General features: G+C 33.0%; 3 protein-coding genes across 5 annotated transcripts; 1 reads left to right on the top strand and 2 right to left on the bottom strand.

The window, feature by feature from the left end:
* The first annotated feature begins 3,653 nt into the window (after positions 1–3,653).
* Positions 3,654–4,397, top strand: LOC141680375 (protein FANTASTIC FOUR 3). Its single transcript, XM_074486620.1, has one exon. The coding sequence runs from the start codon at positions 3,654–3,656 to the stop codon at positions 4,395–4,397; it is 744 nt and encodes a 247-aa protein (XP_074342721.1).
* Positions 4,398–6,416: 2,019 nt separating this feature from the next.
* LOC141678044 (uncharacterized) lies at positions 6,417–11,637 on the bottom strand. Its single transcript, XM_074484229.1, has 5 exons — positions 11,253–11,637; positions 9,277–10,213; positions 9,054–9,149; positions 8,156–8,292; positions 6,417–7,209 (listed from the first exon to the last, which is right to left on the bottom strand). Exons 1-5 carry the CDS (start codon positions 11,444–11,446, stop codon positions 7,047–7,049), a joined length of 1,527 nt encoding a protein of 508 aa, XP_074340330.1. The 5' UTR covers positions 11,447–11,637; the 3' UTR covers positions 6,417–7,046.
* Positions 11,638–13,975: 2,338 nt separating this feature from the next.
* Positions 13,976–18,281, bottom strand: LOC141679129 (DEAD-box ATP-dependent RNA helicase 58, chloroplastic). Of its 3 annotated transcripts, none has more exons than XM_074485616.1 (10): positions 17,957–18,281; positions 17,622–17,715; positions 16,931–17,044; positions 16,717–16,839; positions 16,163–16,267; positions 15,427–15,582; positions 15,260–15,328; positions 14,972–15,061; positions 14,750–14,890; positions 13,976–14,602 (listed from the first exon to the last, which is right to left on the bottom strand). In XM_074485616.1, the coding sequence occupies exons 1-10, from the start codon at positions 18,211–18,213 to the stop codon at positions 14,339–14,341; spliced, it is 1,413 nt and encodes a 470-aa protein (XP_074341717.1). In that variant the 5' UTR covers positions 18,214–18,281; the 3' UTR covers positions 13,976–14,338. The 3 variants fall into 3 exon arrangements, with proteins under 3 accessions (XP_074341717.1, XP_074341719.1, XP_074341718.1); XM_074485617.1 differs by having other exon boundaries at positions 13,978–14,602; positions 16,931–17,040; positions 17,957–17,973; XM_074485618.1 differs by lacking the exon at positions 17,957–18,281 and having other exon boundaries at positions 16,931–17,040; positions 17,622–17,709.
* Between the last annotated feature and the right edge of the window lie 1,357 nt (positions 18,282–19,638).

Raw genomic sequence — 19,638 nt, 5'->3', positions numbered from 1 at the left:
TTCTTGTCAGGTTTAGTGTTAGCCTTCTTAGTGACTACCTTTCTTTTCTGTCCTACAGTCACTACATTCACCTTCGAGCTCCCATGTTCCACAGGCAACACATGTCCCTGTTTGGATTTGTGCTGCTCTTGTACTGAGATGTCCAACATCAAGTTAGTCCATGTGATCTATCCTTTCTGTCTTTTCAGGGAGAGAAGAAACTCTTCCCAAGACTTAGGGAGCTTTTCATTCACAGACATCACTCAAAACTTCTCAGGCAAGACCATATCGGACTCACCCAAAGCATGAACCAAAATCTCAAACTCATGAACCTGTTCAGTCATGGATTTCTCATCCACCAACTTGAAATCAAGAAACCTAGCCACAAAATACTTCTCAAGACCTTAAGAATCAGTATTATGGGTTTGGTCCAGCTTATCCCATAAGACTTTAGCAGTATAGGCATCTGATGAATAAACATCGAACAAGGTGTTCTCCAAGGCTGCCAAAATGGCTGCCCTGGCCACCCCATCCTTCTCAGCCCATAAAGCATAAACCTTAACATATTCAGCTTTCTCTTGATCCAACCCAGGAGGATCATATTGTACCACTAACCATAGATCCTTAACCGTTAACTAGAGCTTCATTTTTTTTCCTGACAACGAGAAAAAGAAGCTCCACCACTGAATTTATTAGGAATACCCGATAAATCAATTGGCTGGGGAAACGATACGTGGTCCAGTCAATGGTAGTAGTACCACCAGAACCAGAACCAGTCTCAACAGTTTTAGGAACATCACCAGTTTCGTTAACCATCTTGCTAATTAACTATATATAACTATAATCTCTTCAAGATTGTTGGGTATAATTCTAAGTACACAGCAACAATGGGCAGTTATATATATACAATAACAAGGCAAATAACCAAATAACCAACTAACGAAACAAAACACGAAGGCAATAACAAACTATAAAGACTGTAATTGACAAATAAAGTAAAGAAAACTTATCTCTTATCACTTTCCGAATTCTGATAAGAAAAAGAACACAACAGTTGAGTTGCCAAACCCTTCAAGAGGACTTGACTGTTCTTGAAGAAATTATTGCCCCCACTTAAGCTGTGATGGAATGCAGCAATATCGCTTCCAGGATAAAACAGCAAGAGATCAATCTAGCCACACAACCAGCAATGATCAACGGCGACTCGCACCTCAGTTTGCCCATAAAACCTATGCCACTCATATATGTTTGCGAGGTAAGCACCGAGACTTGTGTCATGTTTATCTCAAGTGTACCTCTCAATATATAGACATCTCAAGTTACTCTTCTTCTATTTTACTCGATGTGGTACACCAAGTAACAAAACAGAAAAGATAAACAATATGGGTTTTCCTTATTATTTATATTATATCCTGATTAATTAATATTAATATTACAAAATATATTCAGAGTATGATTAAAATAATCCTTACTCAATATATTTTATATTAATAATTAAATAATCAAAATAAATAATTAAACTTGTAATAGAAAAGAAAAATATAAGAGTTCCCACTAGCACTAGGCCACACAATCATTCCACTTATGCTAGTAGTTGTAAACAACAATAACACAAGATACTATATAAACTCAATATCTTTCTTTCACAATATTAATGTGGGACAAAATCCACATAACTCATTTCAAACAAGCAACTTTGTCGCAATATATTCATGGATTCCACTAAGAAAATGTCTTAGATCCAAATATGAAAGTTGAAGTACTCATGTCAAGGAACAACCTCCAAGTGTTAGCTTCCGGAAATCATATCAAGAATATATATAAAATATGTCTCAAACTTTCCATTTTCTAACAGAGAGAATGATATACATATATATAGAGAGAGAGGATAGATGGAGAGAGAGATTGGGAGAGAGAAATAGTGAAAGAACGATGGAGAAGATGAGAGAGAGAGAGAGACGTGAGATTCGGGGAAGAGAGAACGAAAATATACCCTGAGATGTTCACGTAGGAGAGATCGAGAGCCGAGAGGAGCGAAGCTAGAAGACCCATAGTAACATAAGTGTAAATGGGGAGAAATAATAAGTTAACCCCTAAATCGGGGTGTTAGAAATGTCGCGTTTTTTAAGGAGAAATGAACCCCTCTAACCATTCACAAAACCCTCTGCAGCCTAACCCTCCTAAAAAAATTATTTCCCAAACATGATTTTTAAAAACCCCCTCAACTCAGCCCAACCCCCCTCAGCTCACAAACCAAACAGGCCCAAGTGTCCGGCTTCCTCGGTGGGCACCAGTTTCTTTATTGACTCACACCGGTCAATAAGCGAATGGGCTGAGCCTGTGGCTTGGCTTCGATAATGCACCTTCATTGGCTCAGTATAATACTTCTTGTAGTATATATGTTTTATCTACGGAATTATGGATTATGAAATTTTAACATGATTAAGGAGAACGAGAATACCTTTTGCTAATAAAAAGATTATGAATTAATTAATTCTTTATTAATTGGTTAAATAGTTTAATCATCAAATTTGACGTATTATTTAAATCACTAAATTCATAATAAATATCAAACACATGCCTCAAAATATGGCTCAAAATATGTGTTTGAGAATTAAAAATTATTTTATGAAGTTTTGTATATTTTTCTTAAATCCTATTACAACCAAATGAAAATGTATGATATCTAATATTTTATATAATATAGTAAGGTTTCTAAAAATTTATCTACTGTTTATTTTTAATTTTGTAGTCATTTTCTTTATTTAAATAAAAATAATTAGTAGATAAATTTTTAAAAATCTCACAAAATCATCTAAAATATTATAAATTTATAACTTTTCATTTGGTTGTAATAAAATTGAAGAAAAAATCGATAAAATAATTTTTAATTTTCGAACACATATTTTGAGTTATCTGTTATTGAAATGATACAATGTTAAGTTTCTGATTATTTTTAGTTGAATGAACACTTTAATATTTAACCCATTTTTTAATGTGGTAGCTCAAGCCTGACTCTCTTCCTTATGCCACCCCTAATATTTAATATAAGATTTTTGTAAGGGTTATTTTGACATTTTTTATATTAAAATTTTATTTCAATACCAACAGTGAGTTGTTGAAATTCTCTGGTCCATCAAAATTCTTTAAAATTTATTGGGTCTGTGGTCTTTAGATGTCACATTTTTATTTATGTTGGTGAAATTAATTAATTTTTGATAAAAAATTAAAAATTACCTTTATTTTAAAAAAAAGCTGAGATTTTTATATTAAAGTAGATTAAATATTTTTTCAATGATATAATTTTTTTATTTTATTACATTATAAAATATTAATAAATATCAGTCAAAGTTTGAATAATTTTATTACATGAACTAAAACGTGATTGGGGGAGTATATTAATAAAAATTTATTCTTCTAAAAATTTATTAGCAAACTAATACCTTAAACAAGTGGTGTGAGAAGCTTCTATACTTGCAGTTGCAGCCCTACCACAGTTGAGCAAAAGGAAAAAAAAAAGAAGAGGAAAAGAATGAAGCACGAGGTGTTTGTGCAACCTTTTCATACAACATATACATTCCCCCTCCTTGTCAATGCTCACTCATCCCTTCTTTCATAAATCTATATATATATAGCGCTCATCTTCATATTACCATAAAATTATTCCATTAGCCATGTCAACAGTAATGTGCCAAGGCTTACAGTCATGTCTTGATCCCACAGACACACTGCTGCTTACATTGACTGCACCAAAATCCATACAAACACAATCTATCTTCCCTGAAATTACTATTGCCAAAAGCCACATGATCCCCAATCTTGATTCCAGTGCTTGGATTTTCCTTCAAAATCTTCCAAATTCATCTCAACCTAAAGTCTCCAACTCATTTTCATCACCAAGGCTTACCGAGAGGAGCTTAGAACTATGCACTGAAAATTTGGGAAATGAAACAGGCAGTGACACAAGTGAGAGCACCATTTTGGAGACAAGAAATGAGAAACCATCAAGGGAAGTACATCAGCAACATATCAGGAAAATTTCATCGGCAAAGAAGGCGAATTCGCTTAGTTTTCCACCTCCTTTGACAACTATAAGAAGCTCGAATTTATATCAAGTTAGGCCTTGTCGAGAAGAAGGAAGGCTAATTATCAAAGTTGTGGAAGCAGCATCTGTTGGTACTTGCTTTGAAGCTCACCGATCTCATGGCAGGTTACAGCTAAGAATTTCGAAGGATTGCATGCAGGAAGTAGGGTCAGAAATTCAAGAAGATGACGTTGAGGAAGAAGTTGAAGATGAAGAAAGTGTTGTGAACAAGGAAGTGGATGGAAATGAAAGTGATGGTGAAGTTGATATGGGAATGGAAAATGTTGGAAGGCCACATAGATGCAAGGAAAGTGGAATTAGTAGCACTGAGTAAGGAATAGGGATTATTTATGTCACAGGGAGCCTTTTTGGGTGGCTACTACTTAAAGTTAGAATAGGGATTATTCCTTTCATCAAAAAGAAAGAATGCAACATCCTTGTTGGTTGGTTGTTGCATTACACTTCATTTTGGATTTTGGACAACTCCATTTTTAATATCCTTTGAATCGATTTTAAAAAACCTGGCCTCCAAGTCAGACCTACACTGAAGTTTATTAACAATGATAGTGTATAATAATATATTTTTAAGTTTTTTCTTATAATTTTACTATATTTTCAATAAATTTACAAAAATATTGTTTGCAATCAAAAGTATTAATCAAATATGCACCTATATTTACATTTTTTTTGAAAGATAAATGAAATTATTTTTAGTTACATTCCTTGCATGCAGATGCAAAATTGTGTTTTCGCTAAAAAAAATTGAAAAATCAAGCTTTTATAAATAAAAAATTTAAAAAAACGGATTTTGCAAGTAATTAAAAATCGTTTTATTTAAAATATCTCAAATATTTTTTGATACATATATTTGTTGTATAATAACTTTTAAACTATTTATATTGATCTTATTTTTTATTTTTTAGTGATTGTTGATTGTTGTCATGCATTTTCGTATTTTAAAAGATGTTTGTACAATAAATGATATTATTAAATTTAGAATTACTTTGTTGACATAAAAATGTTAATGTACAAAAGGGAAAAGGTTTTTAATTATTTAGAAGTTATAAAATTATAAATAAATGTGATAACCTTTTTATAATGTGCCAAAAAGATTATTATTTGTTCTCATGATGGAGTAAAAGGGAGAATTATATTTTGATAAATATATATAAATTTAACAAAAATTTGAATCATTTTGGGTAAATTTTATTTAGGAGAGATTTGAAAGTGTGCAAATGATGCCAAAAAAAGATCTAAATTGTTGTAAAATAACCTAACTCTTGTAATTAAAGACATGCATATTTACTTAATCCTAAACAAGGTACTTACTATTCCTGATAAATAAATAGCTAAACACCTAAAGGGGTCAACAATTAAATTAGTGGTGTCCAGAGTAAAGTCTCCGCCAAAGCTTTGAGAGGTCAGAAAGATAATCAACAAAGTATAATATCAGCATGCCATAATATATATACATGTATTTTTATTTTCCTATTTGTCCCCCACTTTTGCGTAGAAACTTATAACATTCCTACGCAATGTCTGTGTGTATAAAAAGAATTCAACTGTCCTATCAAAGATTATATGCACTGAATTTTTTAGAAATAGTATGAAACATGCAAAAACTAAAAAGTCATTATTTATTACTAAAATATATGATTTATTATGAATAATATTGATTGGTTGCATGTTGGTGTAATACAATTCACAAACATGCTTATGTAGAATAAGCAAAGTCAAATATTGTTGCAAAGCCGCCCCCCTCCTGTATTGCATATCGGATTTTCGGTGAAATGGTTCAAGATTCTGCATGTATATCATATGCATCTCTATCATGCTTCTTGTATATTGACATTGACATTCTTCTACCTTACATTTCTTAAATTTCATATGGAAAAGAAATTCATGCATTTTTACTTTGATTCCACCAATCATTTATCACCTCCTTTGAGTAAACTTTGACTTTTTATGTAAATCAATCAAACACCTCTCCCTCTTTTTTCTTAATCAAAAATGAAATTATGCAAAAAAAAAGGTATCAGCATCGAGGATGCACATGAAGGTATAAAAATGATAAAATAACTATTTTTTTTGGTGAAATGGATTTTTTTTAAAAAAACATATTGCTCACTTTCCTATTTTGAGATGCACATTTATCAATTGTATATTTCATGTAAAATGCTTTCCAGAAAAAATATAGGAATCGCATCTATAAAAATATTAAGAATCCAAGCAAGTGAGCAACAATATTCAAAATAGGCTATTTCTGCAGTATGCACAAAATGGTACATCAGGACTATCGAAGCATATTTTATGACTTGAAGCAATCAAGTTTCAAACAGAATTTGCAAAACAGGAGCCTAATTGTACAAAGGCGTGGCGAACAAAACGGAAGATAATTTTTGGTCCTCCGTGGTCTAAATGTTTGCATCCTCAACATAATTCAAACATATTGCCAAGCTTATGGTACAGCCAACATCCCTGTTACTTCACAGTTGCTTAAGGACAGTATCAATGACAGTTTGTAATGCAGCTAGTATATCCATAACAATTCAGACTCAAGTGCGGTGTCGGACTCGGATTTACATTAACCAGTGTCACAAATTACAATGCTGATGAACCATTGATTCTACTACTTGGATTTCTACATATATAAAACGCAAGAGTAACTTACAATGCAGTCGTCTCTCGGTAATATGTGTAATCACAAATCAAACTCATCCTTAACTTTAATAAGCAGTTCTATTCAGAAGCACCAAATGTTACAAATACAACCAAGTACCTCCACCCCCACCGACACCAAATCCCCTTGCCCACCTTACAATGGGGTAAACTGTAACTATTAAAAAATAGAAAGAAGCAAAAAATTATCTATATTCTTTAAGTGAAATTCACAAGTTGGCGGGCAGTTCTTAATTCTGTTGCAGCAAAAATTTCCTCTGCGTCCTCTATACAGAAGATTCTCCTCAATCTGGACAGTTTTAAACTACTCCCGCTTACCCTCTTCATCTTCTTCGTCAAAACCATGTGTGCCTTCTCCACTATCCCTTCTCTCTAGTTTGACTAAATTTATATCGCCTTTTTGTGTTGCACTGAACAAGGTTTGAGCTTCTTCTTCATCTTCATCACCCATCTCAGAATAGGCATACCTGAGTGCAAATTACAATACATGTCAATGATATAAATGACCGAAAGTTGTGAATGTTAGTCCAGTCAAAAGACAACCTGCAAATAAAGGACTTCCTCTCAGGCTTTAACTAGGAACACTCATCTGCTCTGGTAATCTCTACTTTGAATATCTTGGCCGTTTGACATCAGATTATATGAACCAAAATCGCTAATATAGTCTTGCCAAAAGAAGACCTACATACACACTAGACTTTCTATCAAGCTTCAACTAGGAACACTTATATCCTCTATTCATCTATTGTTTTAATTATGTTAACCTTAGCCATTAGGAGTAAGTCTGACAAATTCAGCGAAATATAAGAAATTTTAATATAATAAGATTCTGCTTTTTAAAAATATTAAATTATTTGGCCAAAGATGACAATGAAAGGGAGGTTGTTTTGATCATGGTATTGCAACCGGGTTAATGGGCACGGAAATGAATGGTGTAAGAACCTCATTCCCATTCCTATTAACCGAGTTGGAATCCCCTGATCCAAATGGCACCTAAGCTTGACCCAATCGTTAACTTGATCCTCATAAGAGCTATATATAAAATTTAATTTCCAGAAACTGATTTCCGGAGTGTTTTCTTGTCCGGCCAGCAAAAGGAAGAAGTGCAGCCAGACACACAGCAGCAGATACCAGTTAGTCAGGAAAAACTAAGATGATTGGTAACAAGTGAAAAAAAACTACTATTTAGCCAAAAATAAAGCAATAAGACAGAGGAAGAAATGTTTTTTATGATAGCTTAGCATTTTCACTTAAACTATTGGCTGTACTGGAAATTATTCTTGATGTCATATACCAGTGATGGAGGCTCAGATGGGCTGAGGTGGATTAAGAAGCTTTAATTTCCTAGAAACTGTACTTTCAAAGTAGCGCCAACTACTACAATAATAGTAATATTTTGAAATTCAAAATTACCTCTGAGAGCTTTGTGATGGGGCCCATAGATAGCAGATAACACAGAGTAATAGCAATGCAAGGATGTCCCAGAAAGCACTAATGATCCAACCACTTTGCCATCTCTCATTGAAAGGATCTGTTGCTTTAAAGTAAACCTACAAGAAATACAACGTACATACATTAACCATCGCCAATAAACTTCTTTTAGTCAAAAGTAAAATTGACTTAAAAGTAAACTAAGTATAAAACAAACAAACTATCAATTAAATACCGGTGGAAGAACAAAATTTATCACTTATCAACCAGCAGAATCTACAACAAAAAAACTAAATATGTCAAAACACATAGCACACTTAGCATGACAAGTTAGCTAAGCTTGCTAAGTTTACAAGGAAATTTAGATGTATGAACTTCCAAAAATTTTATAAGTCAAGCTAGCTGAGTAAACAAGGATATAGTTGGGTTCATCCCAATATGGTACTATCTGAGAAGACAAATATGAGTTGGGCAATACCTGTGTGTTTAGATATAAGTCTTGGTTAAGTTTGTCATGGCTATATATGCATTGTCATATTATGTTTGATATGTATGCTTAAGTATTGTTAGTCTTAGGTATCGTTAATTGATTAATCGTTTTATAATTAATTGGTTTGATGAATGATGCAAGTTGGGACGTGGTTTTCCAGAGTTACATAATTTTGTCTGTGCTTTGCACTAGTTTGTTAGATCTCATTTTGTATTCATGACAGATATATATATATATACACACAGAAATATGCAATGATACACCTAGTGTATAGTTTGATCATTGATGCTTCCTGAAAATGTTCTATCAAATATCTAATACTGTGGAAACTGGACCAATTGACATTGTTCTATAAACAAGTGTCATGTATATATGTCCATAAGCACATACCTCGTATACTATCCAGGAAACCGAAGCAACAACAGCAACTGCCAAGGCATTTGAGAATTTCCTGTATATATCTAACTTGACAGAACTTCTCTTCACCTGGACAAAAAAGTAGTTTGTTTGCTAAACAAAAGTGTGGACGACGGTGAACAATGTTGGGTCATCTTGTCAATCTTATGTCAATATACTGGTATACATTTGAACAAGCAATAGAATAAAGGAGTACCTGTAATTGTTCCAGTGTCTTTGAGAGGGAAGTAAAAATCCACAAAATAAGAAATGCATCCAGCAAAGCTTCAGGAAGGACTAAAAATACTCTTGCTCTTCCTGAGATGTCATTTATGGTGCCAACATATTCGGTAATATTTAGCAACTCAGATGCCAAAAAATAAGTAAATCCAAGAAGCAACACTTTGGCGGTAAAGCCACCAAGAGTAGGACGAACAACACCATATCCCATTGACACACAAAGTATAAGAAGGCGTGAAAGAGTTTTCCTTATAGCTCCAATTGTGACGACCCAAGTTGTAATTCCAACAGGCCTTGTTCCGGTTTTGTTGAAGTGCGCATACTCAAAATACCAAAGACTCATCTCAAACAACCCCAAAGCAATAACAATGGTGATCCAATGCTGAAGATGCAATACATCATTTGAAAATCGCACGTACTGGACAAACCATATGACACAAAGCAACACATATGCAAGAGACATAATCACATAAAACTTCATGAGAGGAGCCATCCTTCCGGGTAAATAACCATCAGGATTTTTCCATACAGTTCTTCCACTCAGGGTCATTCCATTGAGTTCTGGGTCACATGATATAAAAAATAAGTTGTACATTCCAGTCTTTGTGATCTGAATCTTTGTATTTTTCAAATGGGTCGCCATATGCCTCCCACTGAAATGAACATTCAAGACAATGGGCCACTTATTATCATTTGCAGAAGGTATTCTAATGACTTCACCTTGTTTACAACCTTCCAGCTTTGCGAGATCAGGGGTGCAACAGATAGACCTCTGCCCGCCATAAGGTGAACCGCCAATATTATCACGATCAGCAGCTTCAAAAAGTACAATTTGTACCAACCCAGAACTATGAGACACAATAGGGTGGTGGTCTGCCGCTGCTCTACTCCTCAAAAATGTGATATTCTGAAATCTATATTTAAATTGAAATGAGTTATATTCTATACAAGTACAAGTACACTATGAAAATCGTCAATAAGAAATAAGAGATGTAATCATTTACAGGAAGACCATCTTTGATATCATTCATATAATCTAGCACTAACTCGGTAAAATCTAAATTGCACGAATTGGCCTTTCGGTAAACATAAAGTAATGAAAAGCAAGTGTCAGAGATCTTTTAAAATCTCTAAATCTCTCAAATTTGTCCATAAAAGAACCTTCTGGAGCTGAGAATATGCTATTAAGTACATATCTGTTTAAACTAGAGTCACTTCAAATCCATTAGTTCCAGTCTATACTAAAGCACCTCAATTCCACATTATTCACTTTGTTCTCGGCAAACTCAATCCTACATTTCATATTCCGAAACCAATTTCTAAACAACAGTTTTACCGCTCAAGTACGTTATATTTATAAAGTCGATTAATTGACTTTCATATCAACCGAAACCAAACCGACTTGCATCAAATTAGCTAGAGAAAAAGGTGCTGCGGACTATTTCTTTAAAAAGGAGAGTAATTAGCATTTGCAAATCAATCCATAAATTGACAGAAAACTGCACACACAACAATTTGAGAAAAGATATATAAAGTACAAACTAACTGAACTTTCACATATTTCCTAATTAGATTCAAGTAGTTCAAACTCATGTATACACATCGAAGATGTAGCAATGTAGAGCACTAATAAACGATCGGCAATAACTACTGAAGAAGGAAGCCAGAATTAAACGAAATTAGCATAGAATAATCTTAACATCCATCCTATATCAACACTTACCATTAATTGTATACTACATTTAGCATTCTAATCTCTAAATCTCAACTTAAACAAATTGAACTTGTTTAAATCTGTCAATAAACCTTATAAAAATATCACAGATTGCGCTAAGCAATTGATAAAATCTTCCGAAGGATACACATTATATAGTTAAACTTAGAGACCGGAGAATTTTATTAAATTAACAAGATTATTCGATTATACAAGAGGGTAGGGGGGAGGATAATTACTGGATAAAAGAAGTGGCATTGGTGGAAGCAACGATGCCTTCGCTACCGCCGGAGACGAGAAATGAGCTACCGACTTCACGAAATGGATCTCGATGGTAGGTGTGTATTGATGCTACTGCTGATCTAATGGCTGAGATTGCTAGTAAAGATACAACTACAATTAAGTATTCAGATAATGAAGTTGAAGCCGCCATGTTTGTTTGCAGAGAGAGAACAGAGAGAGATTGCAGAGAGAGAGAGGGGGGGAGTTGATTAGAAGTGAAGTTGAAGTGATCGGAGATGGCAGCTGGTGTGTTTTGTTACGCGCTTCACTCTCGTGTGGTGTTCGTACGCGTGCTGTTATAGATTTGGTTCGGAGCTCCCGGCTTACGGCTTAGGTAAATGTCACGAGACTCCCCGCATGCCTCTAGGCTATAGCCATGCTTTTTTGCCAAAAGGAATGTCCAAATGACATGTCATTTATCAATTAAATATAATAAAATTTAAAAAATAATTATTATACTAATATACAGTAAATTTGAATATAAAATTAAAGTTAGTTGACAGTAACAACCAAATACCATCATAATACTTATTTAAATTAGTAACTTTTTAGATACTAGCTTATAGCCCGTGAGATGCACGGTTTTTTAAAATTTATTTGTTTTATTTTTTAAAATTTTATAAATTTATTTTAAAAATTTTAATGTAGGTATATTATTACTCTTGATGTTTGTATTTATATTGTTATCATTTTACAGTTTGTTGCAATATTATTTCAACAAATATGTATATATTGAAAAATATACGAATGTTGAATTTAATTACTTTTTGTCATGTATATTATATAGCTATTACAGTTATATCATTGCATCATATTACAGTTATATCATTACATCATATTTTAGTATTTGGGGATTAGTAGAACCATCCTTTTTATTTATGATTGATTGAACCTTTAATCATATTCTATTTAGAATCGTATTCGAAAATTATGTCATATTCTCATGTTTGAATAATATTAGAACAATGTGATTATTTTCTATTCAGCTAAGATGTTATCTTTATGATCCAACGATTGAGATTATTTTGACGGTATAGACCATAACTACCAAATATTTGGATAAGATCTCTCTTAAGGATATAATAAGGATATAATTAAAATATAAGTAAATATTTTAAAATTAGATTTGTTATTTCTGGATATTTCTAATATTAAAATAATTATTAAAAATTAAAAAAAATTAGTAAAAAGGCACGCCGAATCATGAAAAGGCATACCTCGCTAATTGACGTCATGACATGCCCATCTTGGCATGCCCGTGCCGTCGTGACATGCACCCTACTTCTGGCTCAATCCGACATTACTTTCTTTTTACAATTTTTAAATAAAATATATATTTACAATTGGTTAAATTTGACTATTTTCTGAATTATTTAATTTATTTAAGATTAGAGGCCAAAAATAACAGTTCTTCCATCTTCTTCGCACATCCAACAATGTGTTGTTTGAAAAATATTAAAATAAGTAACTTATTACTTATATTTAATAAGTGACTTATCAGTGATAAATAGATGAATACTTATAAGTTATATAAGTGTTTGGATAATCTTACTTATAAGTCATATTTTTTTACTTAAATGGACTAAAATAAATTATTTTTTTAATATAATTATCTTAATTAGTAAATTTTAAATTAGATTAACATTTTAAAATATATTTTTTAAAACTAAAGTTAATAAAAATACGAAAAATCAAAATAAGTTGAGAATAAGTACGTCTTTACTAATATTTCGACTTATAAGTTGAATCGACAAACACTCCTCGATTTAAATCATAAGCTGACTTGACTTATAAGTCTGTGTCAAACAGGCTCAATCTCTCACGGTATTGAACAAATGGGGTGTGCATTTTTCAAATATTATATATTTAATTTAAAACCAACTCTTATAACGGTTGAAATAAGCGTGATCTTAAATAATACAAATCCAATGTAACTAACACAAAAGAATTCATTTTTTATTAAGCGTTCAACATAATATTGTCAAATAATAAATTTCATGTTAAATAGCAGAAATTGCAGAGCTTGCATTTAAATACTTTAAGAAATCATCTATCAGATACAAAGTTTTCTAAAAAATACTGCATCATAAATCACAGCATACTTTTTAACTATCCCATTTCACAAGCCCTATATACAAACTCTACATAATTCATGTTACAGCATTCCCGTGCCGTTAACTACTACTATACTAGAGTCGATAAAGTTGACGAGAGTTTCAGAAATTGGTATCTGTGTGTTAATCTTCCCTCAAAAATACAAAATCTCATATTTTTGTCCCGTACATATGCATTAGCGCGGGAATAAAGTTAGGGAACTGCTTACTTCAATCTCCGTCCGAATTCGAGATCACTGAATAAATAAATAACAAGTCAAGTGTAGTTTGAAAATCAAATAATCTTTCGTATTCAATGATGTTAATATGAATACTTTTTGTTAATTTTTTTAAACTAATTAATCCAAAAGTTGAAGTTGAATGCAGTTAATTATTATAGCTGCATTAAATTAATAGGCTAGCAGCAGAGAAAAGGCAAAAGAAAACATTGCATTAGATTACACCACAGAATTAGGAAAGAGAAGAAGGCTTGAGCAGGCAGCATGTAGCTACAGCTACATATGATATTTGTATGTTAACTTCTGGTATTGTTATTCCGTTAATTTCTGTCTAGAAAATTTTCAGAAGAATTTGAGCCGCAGCCAATACTTGAGAAGTATATACATCATAGATGAGCAAATATCCAACCACCACGGATTTGGACATTTCACCACCCATTCACAATACATTCCAGAGAATACAAAGGGACCTTACTTACTGTGCAGTAAACACAAAGCAAGATTAGTTACAATTTACAAATTACAACTATGTTTGTACATCAACACGAACTTATAATTAATTCAATAATTCTCCCATCCAACCTACCAACTGTCTCATTCGCAGTTATATTGCACCTAGAACTAACATTATATATTTATAATTGGAAAAAATATATAGAGAGAACTGGTAATTGCCGGTACAGGGCTTCAATTCAAAATTTTCAACTATATCTACAGGAACAACTCTTCGCACCGAAACATTAGCTCATTTTCGTATCTCCGCAACACAAATTGCTCTTCAGAAGTTAAAATGCTTGTAACAATACATTTGTTATCGGAAAAAGGTTTTCTACCAGTCCTTCCAGCTCGATGGAGATAACTTACAGCATCTTTTGGCAGATCAAAGTTGTATATATGGGTTGTTTCTGGCAAGTCAACTCCTCTAGCTGCTATATCTGTAGACACCAGAAGATAACCGCCACCTTGTCTCATTTCCTGAATTCAAAAATCAATAAACAAAATTATGCTGACAAGGTAGACAATGCATTGACATAATATTTATATCAGTTCACTCAGTCCTAGACTTTCACAAAGTACGTAAACATAAATTGGCTACAAAACTGAAAAATGTCTCGTACATACCGATAATGACACTGCTCGTGAGTTAAAATTTACATCCTCGTCCAAAAGAAGAATGTCTGAACATCCAGCAAGTGAACTCTTCAGAAGGTCAATTAAAGTGGTTATGGGTGGAGCATTTCCAGCCTTTTTTGACTTCTCGGACTATATGACATGTTCAAATATTAGTATGCAACCACCTCATTAGTTTTGATAAAGAAATGTAATTACATAAGTAACGCTAACCTGCTCACCGACAAATATAATGGCAGACTGAGGTGCGTCAGACTGAACCAGCGAGAGTAAGGTTGTGTGCCTTTCATTTTTGTCACATATCTGAGAAATAACAAACCATTAGCCTAATGTTACACAACCAATCAATAGAAAAAAATATAATAAGCTCATCAAATCGTTTTTCATCTAGGACACGTAACATTGACAAAAGAAAATGGCATGGGATCATAAAAATATCCACATATATGCACATTATATGAACAAAAACCTAAGAAAAATATAACTTGGAAACTGTCTCACCACAAATCTGTGATGCAAGCATGACGGCATTGGCTCAATGGGATTTACATGCACATGTACAACATCAGACTGTCAGTTATAAGATTAAGTTAGCATAACATACAACAGCTGATGATGATACATATTATATAGTTAGGTTAACAGGGAAATGACCTCAATCAGCAAACCTTGGTCCATTTTTGCTGTATACAATCATACAAGAATCGATTATGCTGGGGAACTGATGCACTAGCAAAAATAGTTTGACGACTGTTTGCGGAGTACAGATTTAGCAGCTTTCGAACAGCACTGATTTGTTTTGAAGAATTAAACATGAAATCGACCTAAACAAAACACATAAAAAAAATAAAATCATATTAGTTATCCTGCATTTTTTTAAGATATCAAGGGAGACCACATATATATGAATAAAAACTGTTCATTCAAGTACAGGTTGACACAAGTTATAATATCTGTAAATATTTAATTCCGCTCCTGTAATTTCATTTATACAGAAACTATAAGTCCAAATGTGCTAGATATGTGTGTTCTCCAAGAAAGCCTTTTTGTACAGACTACAGATGCAAATCTACATTTGTATGCATATGACTAACAATTGAAAGGACAGAATTTATACAAATAACTTGAAATTGGCTTCAAATTAGCTACTAAAAAATAGTTGTGGTGAAGATGTTGCATATCGTAAAGTAGCTATTCATAATATTAGTTTTTGAGATCTCTAAAGTTGTGGGATTTATTTTAATATGATTTTATCGTATGTTCTGCTATATATGAGACATTTGTAACTCTTATTTATATATGGGAAAATAGTACATGTGTATCACTTTATCCTGTTATCACAACATGGAGCAATCTTAGACGGAAAGGTATAAGAAATAAAAAAAAAAAGTAATTGGAACTTGCCTCGTCGATTACTAGAACCCGGATAGATTCTAACTTTAAAATGTTCTTATCCAGCATCTGGCTCAAGCTCCCCATTGTTGCAACTAGTATTGTAGGGGGCTCTGCCTGTTTCCCAGTAAGCAGGTCATCAACATGCCATAATTTGAAATAGGAAATGTCATCAAACTGTTTGCGTTTTCTTTATTAAAAAAAGCATATAGAAGGTGTTCGCCGTCTTTGTTTTATGTCTAACAAAATGATCAGTGTCCAAATAAGCAACATATTTACAGTCTCGGTAATAGATTTCCATGCACAGGTACTTACCGTTGCTACCAATTAAATTTTCTACTTTTAAAATTGTTAGCCAATAAAGTTCTGGGGTATAAACTTAGAATGGAAGGGAGACAAGTGATAATAATTTCCTCTGGTAGTCAGCACCTAAAAGGAAAAGTCTATTTGAGGAAAAACCCAAACTCTAGGAAAACACATTCTAAAAATTTATCTCCAAATTAGAGTGTATATTCACCTAGTAGTGAGATTGATTACTCTCCTCATTCCATATTGAAATATGTTACCTTCAACCAACTCTTGTGCCTTCTCAAAGTTCCTCCATCAAGAAGAGCCATAACTGTGCAAGGTTTCTGTTCAGTTCCAGGCTCCCCACTTTTTGCGGCCAGAGTACGAGCAACTTTTGTAACCTTACTTCACAAATATTTTATCAGAAAATATGCAAATTTTGGTCTCATCAATGATTGTATCCCAGATTAACGAAGAAATATATCCACGGACCTGCATGCCAAGCTCCCTGGTGGGCACAATAATCAGTGCTTGCACAGTTGACCTCCGAGTGCTTAAAACTGAGAATATCAATAACAGATATGCCAGGGTTTTTCCTGATCCTGTCTAGTGAACCAAGTAAAACAAAAAAAAACATCAATATGAGCTTCATCACTCTTTTAAATGTAGAACTACTCAAGCTTCACCAGCAGTTCACCACTTCAAGAAAGCAGAAAACCTAGCAGCCAAAAATTTATTTTTTTAATCTTCGCCAATAGTGTTAAATTGGAAAACAACCAATCTAGGATTTATCCATCAAAACTCAATAATGAAGATGCAGAAAAAGTTTGCTCATAGTGCTACTGAAAGTGTGTAGCTTACCACTCCAATTATATGACGTTACATTACATTGTATGGAAAAGAATTTGAGGGATACAAGTCCAGAGCGAAACAATAGAGAAACAAAGTAATTTCATTTTGATACGTCTTAAGCTGCGTCCTACCGACTGCATAATGATCAGAGGCAAGCTACTGAACTTTTGATCATGACAAATATTTAATATGGCATACAACAATTTATCATCGGATTTTAGTTTTATGACATAAATTCTGCTCCTATCAAAACTCACAAATTGAACCATAAATTGGAAAAAAAAACTCTCCAGATTATTTCTTTTAAGAAATTTTAAGACAAAATAGTAACCTGTGAATGGAGTATACAATCCCGGCCAGAAAAGAGGATAGGCAGCGCCTGCTCCTGGACATCCGTAGGTAAAACATATCCAACATCTTCAGCCCTGCGACACTCACAAGTACGAAATAAGCTACCATGAGTAAACCACTACATTATAACAGCAATCATAAAATCGTGTTAAACAATTACTCATCAATTTCGACAGTATAACATTACAGCTAAACATTTCAACTCATATAGATTGGCATTATATATTCTGACATCATCAACTTATATGCAAACAATCATTCTGCAAAAAACTTAAATTAAACAATTATCATCAATTAGAAGCGAGGTAATAGCACCTGCGCAGCACGTGTTCCGGCACGTGACCTTGGCAGAGGTCGCGGAGAGAAGGCTTGTGTGTCTGTTCAGTTACAACATCAGCCGATAAGAGAGACGCTCGTATCGAAAAACGTGCAGATAATGAGTAACTGGTTTTGATCGAACGGTTGTGAATGAACGAAATAGAACGCCTCGGGATTGGTGAGGGAAAGTTAGGATTTTGATTTGTGATTGAAGAGAGATAATGAAGGTGAGTGCCATGGAGACAAATAGCCATGGCGTTGTAGAGATAGTGAGAAAATTACAGTTTGGTTGATTTTGGATTGAAGGACATGATGGACTTCATGGGCCTATAAGTTGGCCTGTTGGGTAATTGGAATTTGGAAGGCATACTTAATTTTCTATTACCTGTATCAAACGTTTCGGTAAATTTTTGACTTAATTTTCTATTTCGATGTTTTTGTTAATTCATCTTAAAATAGCCTAATATCTAACGGAAACAGAATTTATGATTATAATTCTTGAATTATATTCTGTCGCTTAAAAACGATTTATCTTAGTTCATGTAGTTTACAGATTATTGCGTGAGCCCGTTGAATTTACCCAGTGAACACCCAAATAGTAGCGGCTGCGGGTTCTCTACGATAAAAAAAAGTAGTATAATAACTCGTCCGAGATTCGGGCCATTTTAAAAAAAAAAAATCTTGATTTTTTCGTGTTGTAAATTGTGCAAATTTCACATATATATGTTATAGACGAATTAATTAATTTTCATTGTGTATTATTTGCATGTAAAACATTACCAACCTATACAACATTGCAAACTTAGCTTATTACACATATTCTGGTTTATTTAATATAATTTGTGTATAATGAAAATTTAGTTTATTTCATTTAATTTCTATATAATGAATTAGTGTACACCATGTAATTAGTCTACATATTGAAAAACAAATCAAAAATCAATTTATAAAATGAAATTGTGAGTATATTCGCATAAAGTAAATCAAAAACCCCAATTATTACATATGCTGAATTATATCCGATTATAAAGTGTAGCAAAATATTTATTGTTATCATAATCATACAAAACTAAACCAAAGCAAATATATCACGTGAGAAGTGTTTGGTAAGGGTAATATGTACGCATAACATGCCTCTACTCTAAAAAGTAAGGAGACTGTTTCAGTGAAAATCCCCGATTTAGTGAACAACAAAAATAGTCTATGATAAATGGAAACATGAAAAATAAATAAAAAAAATATGATATACTAGTACAATAATAAAAGTAAGATACGTGTAGAAGACAAGCCAGAACTCATCATCATTGTATTTGCATGGAACATACTTATATGGACGCAAATGTGAATAAACTTAATTAATCGGCCACGTACTACGCGATCGACCACGTTTTCTTTTAACCACCAACTGACATGCCCAAGACAACCGTCGATGATATCCCTTGCGTCGTTGTTGGTCTATTTGCCGAAATACTCAATGTGGCATGCGTAAAAGACTTTGATTTGTAAAAGCAAAAGAGATAATTTGATAGTTTTAAATTCGGCACCGTCACAAAAATATTTTTAAATTTACTACTAATTTACAAGGAGTTTTGATTGTCAGAGACTGTTTGATCGATAATTAAGTTTTTTTATAGTTGGATCATGATTTCAAGGTCAACAATCAGGATTTAAAAAAATCT

This window comes from Apium graveolens, chromosome 8, assembly GCF_009905375.1.
Source record: "Apium graveolens cultivar Ventura chromosome 8, ASM990537v1, whole genome shotgun sequence".
In the NCBI taxonomy this organism is placed as follows: domain Eukaryota; kingdom Viridiplantae; phylum Streptophyta; class Magnoliopsida; order Apiales; family Apiaceae; genus Apium; species Apium graveolens.
The sequence above is the reverse complement of the archived record's forward strand: the minus strand, read 5'-3'. Positions and strand labels throughout refer to the sequence as shown.